The sequence below is a fragment of the Syngnathus scovelli genome, chromosome 6 (genome assembly GCF_024217435.2).
Source record: "Syngnathus scovelli strain Florida chromosome 6, RoL_Ssco_1.2, whole genome shotgun sequence".
NCBI classification, from domain to species: domain Eukaryota; kingdom Metazoa; phylum Chordata; class Actinopteri; order Syngnathiformes; family Syngnathidae; genus Syngnathus; species Syngnathus scovelli.
Window position 1 is genome coordinate 8120525 of NC_090852.1, and position 18363 is coordinate 8138887.

An 18363-nucleotide genomic window follows, 5' to 3' on the forward strand; every position below is an offset into this window, starting at 1 on the left:
CATTAAGGCCAGATTTGAAAAAGGAGGTTTCCCTCTGCTGTATATTTAATAGCTGGAGTGGGTGAATGGTTGAGTGACATGACACATTTAGTAATTACATGCATTGCTATTCTACATTTCAGGAAAGGGGGAGATTTTGAAGAATTGCGATTAGAAGAATTTCCAGATTTACCAGTTGTGAATTTAGTGAATCCATGCATCACAACTTCACTAGTGCATCCTTAAAATATTCACAAGACATGTATTTCTTTTTTCACGGAGGGTAAAAAAAAAGAGATAGTCTATTAGAGTCTTTGTTATGTTGATTCATCTTGGCTTTTCGGACAGTTTTGTTCCTACAGGATTTTTCACCTCACTCTTAAGTGGTGTGGCGAACCTAGTGAGCAGTTCTTTCCGTCAGGTTAAAGCTCAAGACTGAACTCAATCGCTTTGAAGAATTGCTCTGATTTTGTGGCAGTTGTTGACCTCTACCTTTGCACGAACCTCAACTTCTGGCGCCAAGTTTAAGTTTGCACCAAGTGGTACAATTTGTTCTGATTGAATAAAGCTCTTTCTGAGTTCTTCAAAAAACGGAGGATGAGGGTATTTGCAAGTAGTGAATCAAAAACAGACTGTATTTTGTCACACCCATTTTACACATTTGGAGACTTCATCTGACTGAATAACTTGGGCATTTTTAAACATCGGTGAAGGTACAGACCTTCAGCAGAGGTTTGCCCTGGTCTCGCTCCACCGTGCATAAGCGTCACTAAAACCCCACTGAAGGAGTAACTGAGGTTAGGCTCAGATATTTTGGGGGGTAAAAAAAAAAATGAAGCTATCAAGACCGCTTGGTGGAAATTCAGCCTGTTTCCATTCTGACCTGACCTCAAGCACCTCTGCTTTTATGTCTGCTTCTGCTCATCTCATTCAGACTTTTCAGCAGTCTAGGTGAACTCCACACCATTTCTCAGAGAAGCTATGGCACCACGTACACCATCCGCCCCGGCAGCCGCTATCCCGTCATGCGACGCACCCCCAGCCCGGGCTCCCCCGACCGGGGCGACCCTCTTGCACGCTTCTCGGGCTACTCGCCGACCACGCCCCCTCCGACCATCCTCAAATCATCCAGCCTCAGCCTACCGCAGGAGCCCAAGGAGGTCCGCTTCGTAATGCGGAGCTCCAGCGCCCGCTCTCGCTCCCGTTCGTCTTCACCGTCGCCCTCGCACTCGCCTGGTTTGGGCTCGCCGCTGCTGGCACTCAGGCCCTTCCACCAGAAGCCCCTGCACCTTTGGAACAAGTACGATGTGGGCGACTGGTTGGAGAGCATCAACCTGGGCGAGCACCGCGCCGGCTTCCAGGAGCACGAGATCGAGGGTTCCCACCTGCCGGCGCTAACCAAGGACGACTTCGCCGAGCTTGGCGTGACGAGGGTGGGCCACCGCATGAACATCGAGCGGGCGCTCAAGCAGCTGCTGGAGAGCTGACCCCAGCCCTGAGACTACACCCACAATGGCGGTTGAGTGGATGGAAAGGCAACAGCTCCTCTTTAAACCAGGCGGCGCCGATGTATGGCGTCATGCGCCGAAAAGGAGGAGCCAGAAGCTTCATCCTTCACATTCCGGTGGAGATGACGTCTCCATGTTGTTGGGCTGTACCACAGGTTAAGCCTTGTGTCATTTTCAATTGGCAATCAAAAATCAAAACTGAAAGAGTGACGGATTTGTTTTTTCATTTCACACAGAAAATGCAAAAACAATTCGTGTTTTAATTGTTTGCTCAAATCAAAAATCAAAATTTTGAAAATGAACCAAAAGACTGAATTTGATTTTTGTATTTAATCAGTCAGGTTTTTATGACAAGTGTGGCAATGCGCTGCCACACTCATTACAGATAAGCACAATCCTTCAACAAGTAATAAAATGGATACACATTCTGTAATTAAAGCAAAATTACTTGCAAATCAGGAAGAAAATTTCCTACAATATACAGTTGTGACAAAACTAACCAATTCAGGTAAAAAAATAAAAAAGTAACAATTCACTCCTTGGTTTTGCTTAAATTATTTCACATATTTCTAATTTCATACAATTTCTGCAGGGCATTTTTGCTTGATGAAATATGATTGTGATCAGGACTGATTGAAGATGCGCAACTTATCTTTACTAATGCGCTGTACCAAAAATATTATTACATAAACCTGACCAATTAAATATTCAAATAAAATTCAGTCCTGTGGCCTTTTTTTTTTTTTTTTTTTTGGGGGGGGGGGGGGAAGTTTCCTGTTTTTGATCAGAAGTTAAAATTGAGTAAAGAAAATTCACACTTTTTTTTTTCCTAAATAAGCTGAACAATCACAGAGTCACCTTTTACTTCTGGGGATTTCTAATTGCCAATTAAAAACAGAAAAAAAGGAATGATACATGGATTGCCCTCCTCCCCTCTCTACCTCTTACCCCACCATCCACCAGGCCAAGCCTTTTTGTGGTTTTCAAGTAAAGGAGGAACGAGTTCTCGCTCCAATTAAGAAAAAAAAGCTCAGTTGCCTTTCAACAATATTTGTACAGAGATCGACGACAGCGGCGGCGAACACAATGGACTACCACAACGTGTCTGCTCAATATCTGCTGTTGTTTTTGAAGAAAGCCCCAACAAGAGCAGCTTCACAGACCACAGGAGGAGCCTTGCTATACCCAGACTGTGCTATCCATTCCTTTTGAAGAATGTTTAACCAACACTCGTGGCTTTTTTCATAATCAATTTTTTGGGGGTTTTCCAAAGGGAATCTTTCATATGTACAGTGGATATAAAAAGTCTACTCACCCCTGATTGAATGCCAAGTTTTTCTAATGTATAAAAAAATAATAATAATAATCAGACCAAGATAAATTCATTCAAAACTTTCCACCATTAATATGACTTATAACCTGTACAACAGAATTGTTAGAATAAATACAGAAGGTACTGGAACTTTATTTGCGGTAAGTTGACGTGTGCCGAAACTTTTGTTAAATTCTGAATACAGCCACATCGGCAGTTACTTTAAGAAGGTATCCATATGTGTGTAACCACATTATCTCAGATGTTTATTTTTACTTACTTCCCTTCCCCCGATCCCCCTCCCCCCCCCCCCCCCCCCCCCCCCCCTATTGAGTTGTACAGGTTACAGGTCTATTTAATGGTAGAAAAGGTTTTTGAAATAATGTCTCCTCTTTTTATATCTCAAAAATCCGGCATTTGAACCGGTGGGTGTAGACTTTTTATTATCGGTATTATATAACAATATAAATATATTTCTAATGATAGCTTTCAATTTTGGAAAGGAGAAAATGAATCTGCACCTGTGTACGGTTTTTATGATAGAAAACAAAGCGGAATCTATTCCGATAGTTTAACTAATTTCTTCAACTTATACACTATATACGTATTTGAAGGAGGGAAAACGTGTATTAATATGGACATAATTTTTTTTGTCGAGAGTTCATCTCTTTATGTGCACATTTTCCTCAAACTGTAGCATGACGAGTTGCATCATGTCTTTTGTTTTATTATTAATATTCTTTTCTTACGGTCTTCCTTCACACTAAAGGGCATCCCAAAATGTGAGGCAAAAATCCTGCTGTACGAGACAGCAAATCCAAACAAAAGGCTCTTCTACCTCTCAGCAATGGAAGGTTGGAGCACTGGGTACAATAATTAGCTTCGGTGCTCACAATGGGATTGTTATTACCAGCGTGCTCTTCGTCACCTTTTTGCACCACAATTGATTTGAAATGTAACATAATCGAAGCAATGTCGCTGAAGAGGGTTGACAGGTATAAATCAATTAAGGCACGGCGGCCATTTTAAGCTGAGTACCAACATTTTAAAAAGCTCAATTGTATCAGTATTTGTACGCGTGTACTGCATAAACCTACGGGTTTGTGCTATTTTCTAAATCAAAGGGACCAAGAATGCTATTGATCGAGGGATACTCTATCTCAGGGGTGCCAAACTCGTTTTTTTCGCGGCCCGCATTGCAGTCATAGCTTCTTTTGGAGGGCCATTATGACTGTCAACCCAAATAAATGTATGAGCACCTCATATTATATACAGTAAAAGCTACAAAACAAACTGACAAATAACTCATTTTCAAATCAGATGAGTAAAAACTGGTCAAATATAAAAAAAAAAAAAAAGAGATTAAAAGTGAAGACAATTTGCAATTCTAGTAATGACACACAGATTTGATGCACAATTTGTCTTCGCGGACCACATAAAATGATGTGGCAGGCCGTATCTGGCCCCCGGGCCTTGAGTTTGACACCTGTCCTCTATCTGATTCAAAATGACATTGGCATTAGAACGACATTATAGCAGTGCAAGTAAATTTAATATAAGAAAGTTTATTGACGCTTTTGTGTTTTACACAATTTTACGTTCAGTATTCCATTCCTTGTGATTTGGAACAGTGGCAAGGCCTAATGTTCTCGACGCGCTCCAGTAAAACTTCCATCGCTGAGATGGTCAATGCCGGCATTCACACCAGCCACATTTTCCAATCAAAGCTCAATGAGCCAAACGCAAGACTGCGGGGATGGGAATATCTCTGGAAAGTCTTTATGATCAACACGGCGGGCTTGAAGCATCGCAACTCGTCCATATGTATCGCTGCTATCCACTTAGTAAGCAGAACACCGTGGCAAACTGTGAAGAGCGACGAGAGCCAGGTTGTCCACAGAGACAAGGTTACAATCTCGCCAAGGAAAAGTGAGCTCATTTTTTTGTGCGCCCACTCGAACAACATCTAAAGAAGTTCTTTGGGTTTTTTTTTCCTCGAGTCAAAAAATAAAAATAAAATAGCGTTGGTGGGATGTAAGAGTAGCTAGCGCTCACTGTGACCTCACTCACACACTTTGAACTGCTTGTTTTTTTTTCCTCTTTTCTCACTGTGGCTAGATTTTTGTAGTGTGTGGAACATAATGATACAAAAAACACGCAAAAGTCATGTTTAATTCATTCTAAACATACAATACTTGTAAAATATATTTTAAAAATTGAAAAAATGTATTTTAAATCAGAAGCAATGTATATAGGATAGATTTCTTATAAATTTTTGGAAGACAAAAAATATCTATACATAGGTCTATATAGATATATATATAGATATATAGATATATATATATGTGAATGTTTGGCATACAGTATATGCATAATTAACCACCTGTGGAAAAGGTGAGCAGATTTTATTCTTTCTATGATCTTTTGAATTATGAACTTTAGGGGATGATTTGCACAAAACATAAAAGGTGACAAGGTGCTAACATAGAAGCCACCCATCATCCAAGTGCGTGCATCTGGTCCCCCCCCCCCCCCCCCCCAACCCAACACCTCCCTTGGACCCTCCAAACCGCAACGTTATGTGTGTGTTTGTATGAGAGTGTAAATGTTTGCTTGATGATTTATATCCATCTTTACAATGAGTCCACAAGAGCCTTACTGTATTACCATCAAAGATACCTACAATATATGACTTGGAGACATTTGCTCAAAAGCACACATGATCAAGTGCGCTATATGGACAAAAGTACTGGAATGATCGGACGAGGATCTTTAAATGACTTCGATTTGATGCATTTTGTTTTTTTGTTGCCGCTTAAAATGCCACATTTGGCATAGTTGTTGAGCATTTTCTCAGTAGCGTTTAGCTTTTTGGCATCAGTAATTTGAAATTTGAATATGGGCTGAACTAAATGTTCTCAGTGAACAAAATTACATTGGTTTTATGTTGAAAAAAAAAATATCAAAATTGAATCAATCAATGAAATAATCCCTCTTGTACTATGTCTTAATGGAGGCTCTCTTGTCTCTGCTTGGGAATCTGTAGCCCCTTGCTTAGTCATAATGCCCAATAGTCGCCTGCTGTTGTCACGGTGGTGGAAGCTATTCAAATGTGACAAATGGCACCTCCAGACCGGTGACAGTCCAGAAAACCCATCCAAACATCCTGTTATGAACTTTGCCTTGAGTTTTGGAACACAAAAAAAAAAAAAAAAATCCCCAAATTATCCAAAATATTACAAGGTACTTCTCAAGACTTTTGTCCAAATTGTGTGCCTGTGTGTATTTGGAACAAACATCCTCACAGTCAATTCTGAATTGCAAACATAATTTCCACCTTTTAACTGATCAATTTCACTTTGTTGACCACTTTCACTTCCCGTGTGCCCTTTACGACACCAACGCTTTGAGTTGATCCGTTATGGGACAAATACGAAAAGCAAAATGTGCCAAAAAAAAAAAAAAAGAGCAACTTTATAGTGTATATTTGTCATTAGAACTCTCCCAGTTGCAGCATTTTTGGAGCTGTTCAGACTCAATAAAATGGTGCCATCTCCTGAAAATCTTGAGAAATGCATTTGACATTTCACTTCTTGACCACCACACAGGTCATGCAGTCAAGACTCGACTGTGTCGGTCATTTACAATAAGTACAGAGGCAGGCTTAAATAAAGTCTGTGTGTGTGTGTGTGTGTGTGTGTGTGTGTGTGTGTGTGTGTGTGTGTGTGTGTGTGTGTGTGTGTGTGTGTGTGTGTGTGTGCGTGCGTGCGTGCGTGCGTGCGTGTGTGTGTGTGTGTGTGTGCGTGCGTGTGTGTGTGTGTGTGCGTGCGTGCGTGTGTGTGCGTGCGTGTGCGTGCGTGCGTGCGTGTGTGTGCGTGCGTGCGTGCGTGTGTGTGAGAGACATAAGTCCGAGCCTCTACATTTTAAGCTTTGTTTTTTTTCCCCATTTTGACTTTGTGGCGAAAGTATGGCAGTTTATAAACACACAATTATTTTGAGAAGACAGTTGTGACACATCATTTGGGGCTAATGAGTGGAAGTGAGGGGGGTTATCGTCGTGTTTCAATCAACAAAGCACAATCCACACGGCGAAGATGCGCTGTGAACTTTTTAAAAAGCCTGTCTGGTAACCCACTGAGCTTATCATGGAAGGGTTTTCATTTTCTTTTCACTGTTGTTGTTTTTCCTTTCCTTGTTTGCACTGAAGTTTTTCAATGGTGGATCCCTTGCAACGTCTCAGCCTTGTCGCGTGGCGCTGCTGATAATACATCATTCAGCCCCAATGCAACAATAAAACCAATAAGTGGACATACGGCGAATTGAGGCAGCGAAGGTTACAGATGTTGCAGGGTATAGTGCCACCGCAGAGATACATTTATTATATTATGTAATACATTTATAATTAAAACATGAACTGCTAAGTCAGTGCCTTGGTACATTTATTCACAATTTACAACACTTACACAACTTATTGACATTGTTGAAATAAAAATTACATTCTTTGTTTTCCAGTATGAAAATGACATTGTTGATGATTTGAGTAAACTGCTGCTAGCAAACAGGCTGTGCAACCTGAAACTAATGTAGCCAAAACAACACCCGGAACAAGGAAGCGGAAGTGGTTCATGGTACATGGTGACATGTACTGTGTTGCTCAGGAGTGGAAAATATCTGGAAAATACCATGGGAATTTAGAAAATAAAGTATTCGCCACAGGTACAGTGCTGCTTTGAGATAGGAGTTGTCCTTTGGCCAATTGGCTTGAGCTGGTGATGGAGACACTGACACTATAGCCCGCCTCAAGTTTCATATGAAGGGTTAGGGTCTTCTGAATTTCTGGTTTATTCCCATAAATCCTCCTTAATTCCCATGGAACCTTTCCAATTTTGAAAATTCCTTACATTTTGCAATTCTAGTAACATGACTGTGACTGTTTTCCAGCTCTTGATAACATTCAAACTATTATTCAGATATGAAGCTGGTAAACAACACACTGTTTCAATTCTTCCAGCAGGTAACCTGGATACAAATTGCAAGAGGTCCTCGGTTTACTAAGGTCCCAAACATGCGCAATTTCAAGGGTATGTATGGCACACAATGAACTTGTTTGCACAGAGGTGTAAAAATACATGACGTGAGATTGCAATCTCAGCTACCACCGTATTTGCTGCATTCGCGTAGGCTAGTGACTGACAATAGCGGGTTACGACATAAGCACGGAACTACGTCTTAAATCGAGGACCCGAGTCTACCAACAATACATAAGCGCAAGTCTAGCAGAGGTCATGATACTGCTTCAGGACAGAGGATGATGGTTACGTGAGGACTTTGGTCAGGGCAACTCTGGGCTCTCCTCCCTATTGACGTCACCGCCCTCCGCATTCGAATGCACTTCATTCTTCTCAAGCTCAAACTTCTACAAAAGATACAATATCATCATTGTGTTGAAATACAAGTAAATAATTCTTTATGCATGTTTTGTTTTTTCTTATTAAGATATTTGTTAAGATGTTGGCTTCATACTACTAGCAGTGGAAAGCATCAACTTGCCTCCAGTTCTTGCATGACTTCATCCATGAAGTCGCTAGGGTTTTGCTTGTATTCCACGGCTCGCTTGATCATCTCCCGGAACATCTGTCGGGACAAGTTAGAAATCAAAGCAGCCAACGCTCATGCCGGCCGAGTGGAGCAGCTAGGACTATAGCCAATTGGGAAAAAGCAAATGGGACCACATCCACCTGCATTAAAAAAGACAAGACCTCATACCTTAACGACGTTAGTGCCATCGGCAGCAGATACAAAGTAAAAAGGGAGTCCTTTCTTTTTGGCAAAGTTGAAACTTCGCTGGGTCACCTTCATGTCAGCTGCAGATGGGAACGTACCGGTGAGGTCATCGAGCTGTCATTGTCATTGTTAGTTACGCGGAGCTGGCAAACAATGGAGACCCACCATCGATCTTGTTGGCCACCACACAGCAGGGGATCTCGGGTCTGTACTCTCTCAGCTCCTTGTACCAGTTGGCCAGGTTCTTGTAAGTGATCTTCCTCTGGATGTCAAAAACCTTACGCGTGAAACAAGAGAAGAGAGTTTAGGGTGCAAATCCGGCCCAGGTGTGCAGGTAATGTTTTAAGTAATATTTTAACAACATACTAATGTATGCTCCTCTATGATGAATGCATGTGTCTTACCATGATGCAAGCGTGTGCTTTGTGAAAGTATGAGGGGTGCATGTTATGAAACCTCTCCTGGCCAGCCGTATCCCAGAAATCTGTTGATCAAGTCAACGTTAACTGCAACTTGCTGAGACCAAAAAGTGTGTGTGGGTGTGTATGTGTGTGTGTGCTACAACATACCCACAGCCACAGTTCTGTTGGCCAGAGTGGCTGTGTGCTTGTAGAGTGTCAACGCGTACGTTGACAACTGTTGAGGATGACTGAAGGAGGAATTAAGGAATTATGAAATGCCGCTTTTCCCAACTGAATGGGACCAAATCAGCTTGGCTCATTTTTGGAGGGAAGTGGCCCGTGTAAAGCAAAGTGGAAACTGTAGACTACACTGCACAGGACAGAGAACTTACACTTAACTATAGATTGTGAGTGCTATGACTTCTACATCTGGGTCATGGTAATCAGCAAAGGCTAAATTGAGGCAATGGGAGCTCTTTGTTTATTTGTTTCTTCTCTTCTTCTCTAAAACATCCAAAATAACTAGGAGATTATGCAAATTGGCTAACGATATAGTTATGTAAATGGTCTTGCCCATTTCCATATGTGTTGTGACAGTTATAGCTACAAAAGGGGGTACAGCTACAGGAAATATCAATGCCTATGGTATATATCACAAGGCAATGTAATGTGCATGCTGTCCTTGTATGCTATAGTGGTTGTACCTCCATGAAGGATACTATTCGTCCAGGAGAAATCTCTCCATCAGCCTGAAGAAGAAATATTTCAGAGTAACAAGTTCACAACGACACATTTTTGTTTGTTTTTCTGACAACATACTTGGATTTGCCGACTGCACTGTCGCCCAGACAGATGATCTTCACTTGTTCGTCCGCGTCGTACTTCTTTTGGTCCAGCTCGGGAATGTTGTTGTCATCATCGTCGGCAGCCATTTCCTCTCCTCCTCCTCTTCCTCCTTGTGTGCGCTTTTACCTCCACTTCGATTTAAGACGATTTCGACATTGCGAAATAGCTTCCCAAGCTAGCGAAGAGTGGTGGCTCACCCTGTCCACCGACTGGCTAGCAGAGACTGAGCGGGCGGTGTTATATTTCGCCTGTGTACATTTGACTTGTTAGTCAAGTTAGTCTTTAGCTCAAATGAAATCAGTCTGATAACGACGGCATCTGAGGACACTTTTTTAAATAAAACGAGCGGATTTTGTATGTAATTGTGCAGTTTGACTTGCTAACTGGCTCGCCCCGAGTAACCGAATTCAGTTACCATGGATATTGAGTTACGTTTGCCACTATTTATCATGTATATATATACATATATATGTATATTGATTTTGTAAAGTAGTCGATGTGAAAATGGCACACGTCTATTACCTTTCCGTTCGTAAATTTACAAATCTGTGCTGGCGGCGGTTTGTGTTTCTACGCAACGGGGACGCCTAAAGGACCCCTCCTCCTTTGATTTGGGAGTCTGTGCTAGTGCCTGATAGAATGTCCTTTGACATACTCCATATAGGGCAGGGGTGTCAAATAGTGATGTGCATTCCAGTGATTTTAAGTGAACTGGACTTTTAGAATCAGTTCACTCAAAAGAGTCGTTCAAACGAATCGTTCAACGATTTTTTTTCTGTGAACGAGAGGGAACGAATCACTTCCTAAAGTGATTCGTTCTTTTTCAGTTCATATGACTTCAACCAGTAGGTGTCGGTAATGCACATTGAAGCTGGTGCCACCTCGTCGTAAAACAAAACGAAGAATAAAATGACGTAGCTTCCCGTTCACGAACGAGTCGTGAATTGCATTTCCCGTTCACCAACTGAACGGATTTCTGAGTGAACGAGTCAGTGAGTGAGTGATTTGCATTTCCAGTTCATCGCGAGAACGGATCAGCGAGGGAACGTATCCTGACTTTCCCGTTCGCGAACGAGTCAATGGGTGAACTGCCTTCCCGTGCATCAACGGATCAGTCAGTGAACTATGTAAACCAGAATGTAAATTTACGATTTGCCAAGGAAAGAAAGAACCACTCACTGAAACATCATTTCTTTTATGCGCGTTTTCTCCAAGTTAACGGCTAACTTTATTGCATGAAGGGATGCGCCGTTATGCAAAAACGGGGAGATTATGCTTCTCTTTGGGTAATCTTGATTTCATAACACTTAAAATAACGTGTATGCATATACACGCTTAAATATTGTTATCCAATATGTCTATTGCAATTTCACATTGGATTGCTGGTTTGAAATTTACTTTTATTGTTATTATTACTATTATTTATTATGTTTTTTTTTTTTAAATAAACATTTATGTTAAAACTTGTCTGGTGTTTTATTCCTTGTTTTTATATTCGCCAATTAAAACATAAAAATCAGACATTTGGTTAACTGCTTTATATGACAATATGCATGTGTCCCCCAAAATAACAAATGTCGGCATAACGGATTTTTTTCAACCTTTTATTCAAACACAAACACATTCGTTATAATAGCACCATCAACTACAATCCAACAAATACAAAATTAAAACATCAATGTCGGCATAACGTGTGTCGGCTGGCATAGCAGCAACACTGTCTGTCACTCACTCGTGAATCTTCGCGAACGAACCTGAAAATGGCGGTGTACCGAATAGAGTGTCCAAATGACGTCACAGATCAAACAGCCAATCAGAAAGTGGGGGTGAGGGCGGGTGTGGCACTTTTCACTTTCATTTAAGATTTGACCATGATTTTTCCCTAATGAATTGGCCTGTTATTAGGAACACCTGAAAATGGCGGTGGACCTAGTGGAGTGTCCAAGTGACGTCACAGATCAAACAGCCAATCAGAAAGTGGGGGTGAGGGTGGATGTGGCACTTTTCACTTTCCGTGAAGCTTTGACCATGATTTTTCCCTAATGAAGTGGCCTGTCATTAGGTACACCTGAAAATGGCGGTGTACCTAAAGGAGTGTCTGAATGACGTCACAGATCAAACAGCCAATCAGGAGGTGGGGGTGAGGGCGGGTGTGGCACTTTTAACTTTCACTTAAACTTTTTTCCTAATGAAGTGGCCTGTGATTAGGATCGGAACCTCGCTTTGTATAGGTGTACGCACATGCAAACAAATGCAAGTATTTATGTATAAATACATAAGGTGGCCCCGTCTGCACTCTTTTGTACAAGTGATGTGCATTCCAATTCTTTGAAGTGAACTGAATCTTTAGAATGGTCAAAGCTTAAATGAAAGTGAAAAGTGCCACACTCGCCCTCACCCCCACTTTCTGATTGGCTGTTTGATCTGTGACGTCACTCGGACACTCTGTTAGGTACACCGCCATTTTTAGGTGTACCTAATCACAGGCCACTTTATTAGGGAAAAATCATGGTCAAAGCTTCACAGAAAGTGAAAAGTGCCACACCCGCCCTCACCCCCACTTTCTGATTGGCTGGTTGATCTGTGACGTCACTCAGACACTCCATTAGGTACACCGCCATTTTCAAGTGTACCTAATAACAGGCCACTTTATTAGGGAAATACCATGCTCAAAGTTCACAGGTGTCAAGCTGTAGTCCTCGGGGCCGCATTCCAACATGTTTTCCAAGATTCCCTCGTTAAGTGCACCTGTGTGAAAAGTTTTAGCTCCTGCAGAACGTGAAAATGAACAAAATCTTTTCACGCAGGTGTGTTTAACGAGGGTAACTTGGAAAACATATTGGAATGCTGCCCCTCGAGGACTGGAGGTCGACACCCCTGGTTTAAGTGAAAAGTGCCACACCCGCCCACACCTCCACTTTCTGATTGGCTGTTTGATCTGTGACGTCATTTGGACACTCATTAGGTACACTGTCATTTTCAAGTGTACCTAATAACAGGGCACTTTATGAGGGAAATATCATGGTCAAAGGTCATAGGTGTCAAGCCCTAGTCCTCGGGGCCGCATTCCAACATGTTTTCCAAGATTCCCTCGTTAAGTGCACCTGTGTGCAAAGTTGGGCTCCTGCAGAATTTGAAAATCTTTTCACGCAGGTGTGTTTAATAAGGGTAACTTGGAAAACATATTGGAACGCGGCCCCTCGAAGACTGGAGGTCGACACCCCTGTTTTCAAGTCAAGTCAAGTCAAGTCAAGTTTATTTGTATAGCCCTGAATCACAAACAGTCTCAAAGGGCTTCACATAGCCAAAATTGACAATTATTCTCAAAGCATCCCCTGATCATAAGCTCCCAAAAGGGCAAGGAAAAACTCAAAAAAACCCTGCCAGGGGAAAATGAGAAACCTTGAGAAAGGACCACAGATGGAAGGATCCCCCTTTCAGGATCACCAGGTTGTAATGGATGCAGAGAGTGCACAAGTAATACATAATATGAAAATCAATGAAAAAAAATGGATGTCGGAGGTGCCCTCGATTGTCCTGGCAGTGTCCTCAAGGGGGCCGAGCCGCAGCTCCCCCATCCCGAACTGGTCCCCGAGAATCCAGCCAGCCGCTATCAGCTTTTGAGCCACCTAACCCCCTCCCCAGCCGGGGAGGAGGTGGGCAGAGAGAACAGAATAAACTCCGGCCAAATCGGCCATCACAAGTTAGTTAAAGGCCATCTCATAGAAATGTGTCTTTAAACGTTTTAAGTGAAAAGTGCCACACCCGCCCTCACCGCCACTTTCTGATTGGCTGTTTGATCTGTGGCGTAACTCGGACACTCCATTAGGTACACCGCCATTTTCAGGTGTTCCTAATAACAGGCCAATTCATTAGGGAAAAATCATGGTCAAAGCTTAAATGAAAGTGCCACACCCACCCTCACCCCCACTTTCTGATTGGCTGTTTGATCTGTGACGTCATTCAAACGCTCTATTGGGTACACCGCCAAAATGTTCGGTTTCCATTTTCCCATCATTCAGCATTACAGTATTCAATTTTACATGTTGTTGAACAACATTCTTCACCTTGTTTGAAGTAAAATATTTACTTGTCAGTCTGTTTTATTTTATACTGGGGTATTTTCATCAGTTTTTTCATATATCTAAATGTTGTTTATGCAGTTAATTAAAAAAGTGGAGCTAAACGACTCTGGGTCACTGATAACTAGAATGGATTGCTTTGTCAATCCAGGATTTCAAAAACAAAAAACAAAAACAAAAAACACAAATGCACAAAATATTTGCCCTATACTTTTTATTTCAAAATATTGTAGAGCAGAGATACACAAAGGTACACATTTAAAATGATAGTGTGGCATGTTATTTTCTTTCTCAAAATAGAAGGGGTTTCATGTATGTAAGACAAAAATAAACAATTTCATTAGAATTTCATTAGAAAACATTTGCACATCTGTTAATCAATTCTGAGTTGTGCATGAATTTTCTTCAAGCACTCCTACTTTCTCCCACATTCCAGAAACATCATGTTAGGTTCACAGACAAATCTTAATTGTCCATACTGGGGGGCGTAAGTGCACCTTTTTTTTTTTTGTCTATATACTGTATGCCCTGCAATTGGCTGGCAACCAATCCAGGATGTCGCTGGCCTCTCTCCCAAAGTTATTGGAGATAGACTCTAGCTCACCCGACACCAGCACTCGAGAAAAATAAATGACAATTATGGTACAACAAATGACACCAGCACTCGAGAAAAATAAATGACAATTATGGTACAACAAATGACATAATCAAGTTATCTATCCTGTGTTTACTAATATTATGTGACTCAACATGATGCTGAGTCTAAAGCAGAAGGTGCATGTCATCTTTCAATTGACCCCTGAGTTTCATTCCCACTAGCGGCCTTTTACCACTTTTGTCAGTGTGAAGTTAAACGAGCTTTAAAGACTTTTGACAACGATCCACGTCCGTAAGAGGGATTAGGGTGTTTTCTGAATGAAGTCTTCCAAAACTGAACGCTGGAGCTTTTGAGTGTGTAGAGTTGACCTAGAACAAATAAGGTCTTTAGTCGAAGAATCTATCAATTACTTCAATGTAAAATATAAGTGACTCAATCAATCAATCAATCAAGATATTAAAAGTGACTCCATCCATCCATCCATCCATCCATCCATCCATCCATCCATCCATCCATCCATCCATCCATCCATCCATCCATCCATCCATCCATCCATCCATCCATCCATCCATCCATCCATCCATCCATCCATCCATCCATCCATCCATCCATCCATCCATCCATCCATCCATCCATCCATCCATCCATCCATCCATCCATCCATCCATCCATCCATCCAACCTTCTCAGGGCAATAGACTCCAGGTGCTGGCGTCTTTGTAAAGCTTGTAGGCAGGAAGTTACGTCCTGGCATGCTGTACTGGGGAGGTTTGGTCAGATAAGTTTTGGGATCCACAGCTTGATAGGCCGCAGGGCCTGGAGTCTGCAGGAGGATGTATCAATTAAACTAGGACGAATTTAGATTAAAAAAAAAAAAGGTCTTGCATATGTCTACCTTTGACAAATCATTAAAAAAGTTGCCAACGTTGCTGCGACCACTCATTGTGTGTGAGGGCACGGCGGGAATGTTCACAGTTTTGGATCCCAGGACAGGAGGCAGCATGTTGGATGCTGGGCCTGCAGTGACAGGCAGAATATGAAGTATGACATACATAGACCATTATCAGTAATAAAGGTCAGCGGCGAATGGATGATCAAGAGAAGATGCTGGGTCGCAGCCCCTCCATGTGTGGAGGTGACTTGAAGACAAAAAGTGAGCTATAGCATCTATGTCCTATAAGAGAGACAATTTGGTAAAATACTAAAACATGTCCAGGCAAGTCAAGCTATGCTAACTCACTGCTGGAGTTATTATTCATCTATTTCAACTTTTATGTCTCATCACAACTCTGAAATTGTAAAGCAATTCTTTATTTGCAATTCTACCTAGCTGCCTCTGATTGTTACTGTATCTGTCAGAATGTTACCGGGTGTGGTCTGGTTGCTTAGCACTGCTTGTTTCCACCGAGTAGACAACGTATACGCAGGTGAAGAACGAAATGTGACCTTGGCTGCATTTGCAATGTGGTAGCAGTCTAAAAAAAGACAGGAAAAAGATGCATTTGCTTCAATCTCGTTTACTAGACATCGTCTCCACAGTCCGATATTCATTTGTTTTTCTTACTGGGCCCAGGGATTTCGTCACGTGCCCAATCCTTACGACGTCTGCCAAATGAAAATGCCGGTGTTCCATCGCGGCCAGTTTTGGTGATGTTGGAGGGAATAAAATGGGCAGGTCCAGGTGAGACGTGCTCTTTGGTCAAGTGACAGGTATGGCCAAAAGTGTAACTTGGCGCTTTGCTTTTTGTCGGATCGTGGTTATTAGCGCCTTCAGATGAAAATGGAAGGTACAGATGTTAGCACTCATTGTAACAATATCAGCAAAATCTTAGCAGTAGTAGATTGACCTCACGTGAGTGTGCAATTTTTGTTAGAAGGCTGCATACCATTTTTATATAACGAATATATATATATCCATCCATCCATCCATTTTCTGAACCGCTTAGTCCCCACGGGGGTCGCGGGCATGCTGGAGCCTATCCCAGCCGTCATCGGGCAGTAGGCGGGGGACAGCCTGAACTGGTTGCCAGCCAATCGCAGGGCACACAGAGACAGACAAGCAATCGCACTCACACTCACACCTAGGGACAATTTGGAGTCTTCAATCGGCCTACCAAGCATGTTTTTGGAATGTGGGAGGAAACCGGAGTGCCCGGAGAAAACCCACGCGGGCCCGGGGAGAACATGCAAACTCCACACAGGGAGGGCCGGAGGTGGAATCGAACCCGCACTCTCCTAACTGTGAGGCGGACGTGCTACCCAGTGCGCCACCGAGCCGCCTATATATATATATATATATATATATATATATATATATATATATATATATATATATATATATATATATTTATTTATTTTTATTTTTTTCAACAGCAGCAAGCAAAGTGTAGTTTTAGCCTGATCTGCTGTGACTGACCAGCCTGCATTTTGGGGCGTGGCTCGCAAATTTACATGCAATTCAAATTTGCACTTGCTGAACGGCTTTAGGACCCTGCTGAAATCTTATAATTTGCATGTTTTCAACACAACACCGATTGGTTTGCATTAAGACGTAGGCGACGACTTGAGAAAAATATATGACTTGAGTCATACCTGTGAGTGAAGGAAGTGCATAGAGTGCTCTTTTGGTCCCCACCACCCCACCAACTTTAGGGTTTTCGTCAGGCATGACCTACATGAACAAGACATGAGTTGATAGTTTCCTTTCTATTGGACAACTCAAATGGAATTAAATACAAATTTATTCAATCTAAAGTCTCTTCATCTGGTGTCTTTATTTAGGAGTGGCATTTATGAATAGCTTTCCATACTGTACTTTTTACAAGCCGATTACTCCAATAACTTGTATTGCCTCAAATTATGAAAATATGATAGACTGCTCAACAACTAGTAAAATAATTTAAAACAACTCTTAATTTGGCGAATACAGGTATACACCATAAAACACAGGTGTCAAACTCAAGGCCCGGGGGCCAGATATGGCCCGCGAAGACAAATTGTGCATCAAGTTCGTGTGTCGTTACTGGAATTGCAAATTGTCTTCACTTTTAATGTTTTTTTTCTTTTTTTTAAATATTTGACCAGTTTTTACTCGTCTGATTTGAAAACGAGTTATTTGTCAGTTTGTTTCGCAGCTTTTACTGTATATAATATGAGGAGCTCATAATGGCCCTCCGAAAGAAGCTATAACTACAATGCGGCCCGTGAAAAAAATGAGTTTGACACCCCTGTTCTATGGCATAGAACATTGGTACATGCAACTAACCTGTTACGGCTCTCTTGGGACTTCCGGTAAAATTGGAACACGTCGAATGCAATCACATGCTAACCAAATTGATTGCTTTTCTGAAGTAAATGCATCCTGACGTCGGCCCTTGCGTTTGACATCATTAGAGGCCAAATATGATGATGTATTTTGGATTAGGGTGGCGTGCGAGCGAAACACACCGCACATGCTATGAGTAGCAATGACGTAATGACATCAACTCCCAGGCCAAGCAGGCAACTGGGGACGAGGGGCTACTTTTACTCAAAACATCCAGCAGATGACGCTGTGATAGCAAAAAAAAAAAACCCAAAAACGTTACGTGCAATGACTCATTTTCATTTTTAAATGTTTGACTGTGTTCTTGTGTCTATCGCCGCCATTGGTTTGTATTAAACTGTAGAAGTAGCAGTAGGAGACTATGACTCAATTCTGCTGACGTATGTCCTCCCCTGGCATGTACCTGTCAGAGCTGTACTAAAATGACGTCAGCAACGTGGACTCATTTGAAAAAGTTTTTACTCCGCATTCTTCACATGATTCACCTGTAAATTACATTATACTGTAGATACACATATACTATATACAT

At 41.8% G+C, this 18363-nt stretch overlaps 3 protein-coding genes across 17 annotated transcripts in view; 1 reads left to right on the forward strand and 2 right to left on the reverse strand.

Moving 5' to 3' along the window:
- The window catches only part of shank3a (SH3 and multiple ankyrin repeat domains 3a), a 105013-nt gene extending 100856 nt beyond the window's left edge, over positions 1 to 4157 (forward strand). For 11 of the 15 annotated variants that reach the window (XM_068651031.1, XM_068651032.1, XM_068651034.1 and 8 more), the window contains one exon: positions 914 to 4157. In XM_068651031.1, the coding sequence (XP_068507132.1) occupies positions 914 to 1466 (553 nt within the window). In that variant the 3' untranslated portion in view covers positions 1467 to 4157. The remainder of the gene's footprint in view (positions 1 to 913) is intronic. The other 4 variants (XR_011086960.1, XM_068651041.1, XM_068651044.1 and 1 more) reach the window with 4 other exon arrangements.
- Positions 4158 to 7221: 3064 nt separating this feature from the next.
- Positions 7222 to 10458, reverse strand: rabl2 (RAB, member of RAS oncogene family-like 2). The gene is made up of 9 exons (XM_049723917.1): positions 10353 to 10458; positions 9804 to 10078; positions 9704 to 9733; positions 9153 to 9232; positions 8988 to 9067; positions 8749 to 8860; positions 8566 to 8663; positions 8350 to 8433; positions 7222 to 8215 (listed from the first exon to the last, which is right to left on the reverse strand). The coding sequence occupies exons 2-9, from the start codon at positions 9914 to 9916 to the stop codon at positions 8132 to 8134; spliced, it is 681 nt and encodes a 226-aa protein (XP_049579874.1). The 5' UTR covers positions 9917 to 10078; positions 10353 to 10458; the 3' UTR covers positions 7222 to 8131.
- A 3673-nt stretch (positions 10459 to 14131) lies between these two features.
- Positions 14132 to 18047, reverse strand: LOC125971042 (ciliary microtubule associated protein 1B-like). The gene is made up of 7 exons (XM_049723914.2): positions 17775 to 18047; positions 17102 to 17180; positions 16074 to 16277; positions 15877 to 15984; positions 15405 to 15526; positions 15192 to 15332; positions 14132 to 14878 (listed from the first exon to the last, which is right to left on the reverse strand). The coding sequence occupies exons 2-7, from the start codon at positions 17175 to 17177 to the stop codon at positions 14762 to 14764; spliced, it is 768 nt and encodes a 255-aa protein (XP_049579871.1). The 5' UTR covers positions 17178 to 17180; positions 17775 to 18047; the 3' UTR covers positions 14132 to 14761.
- Positions 18048 to 18363: the final 316 nt, after the last annotated feature.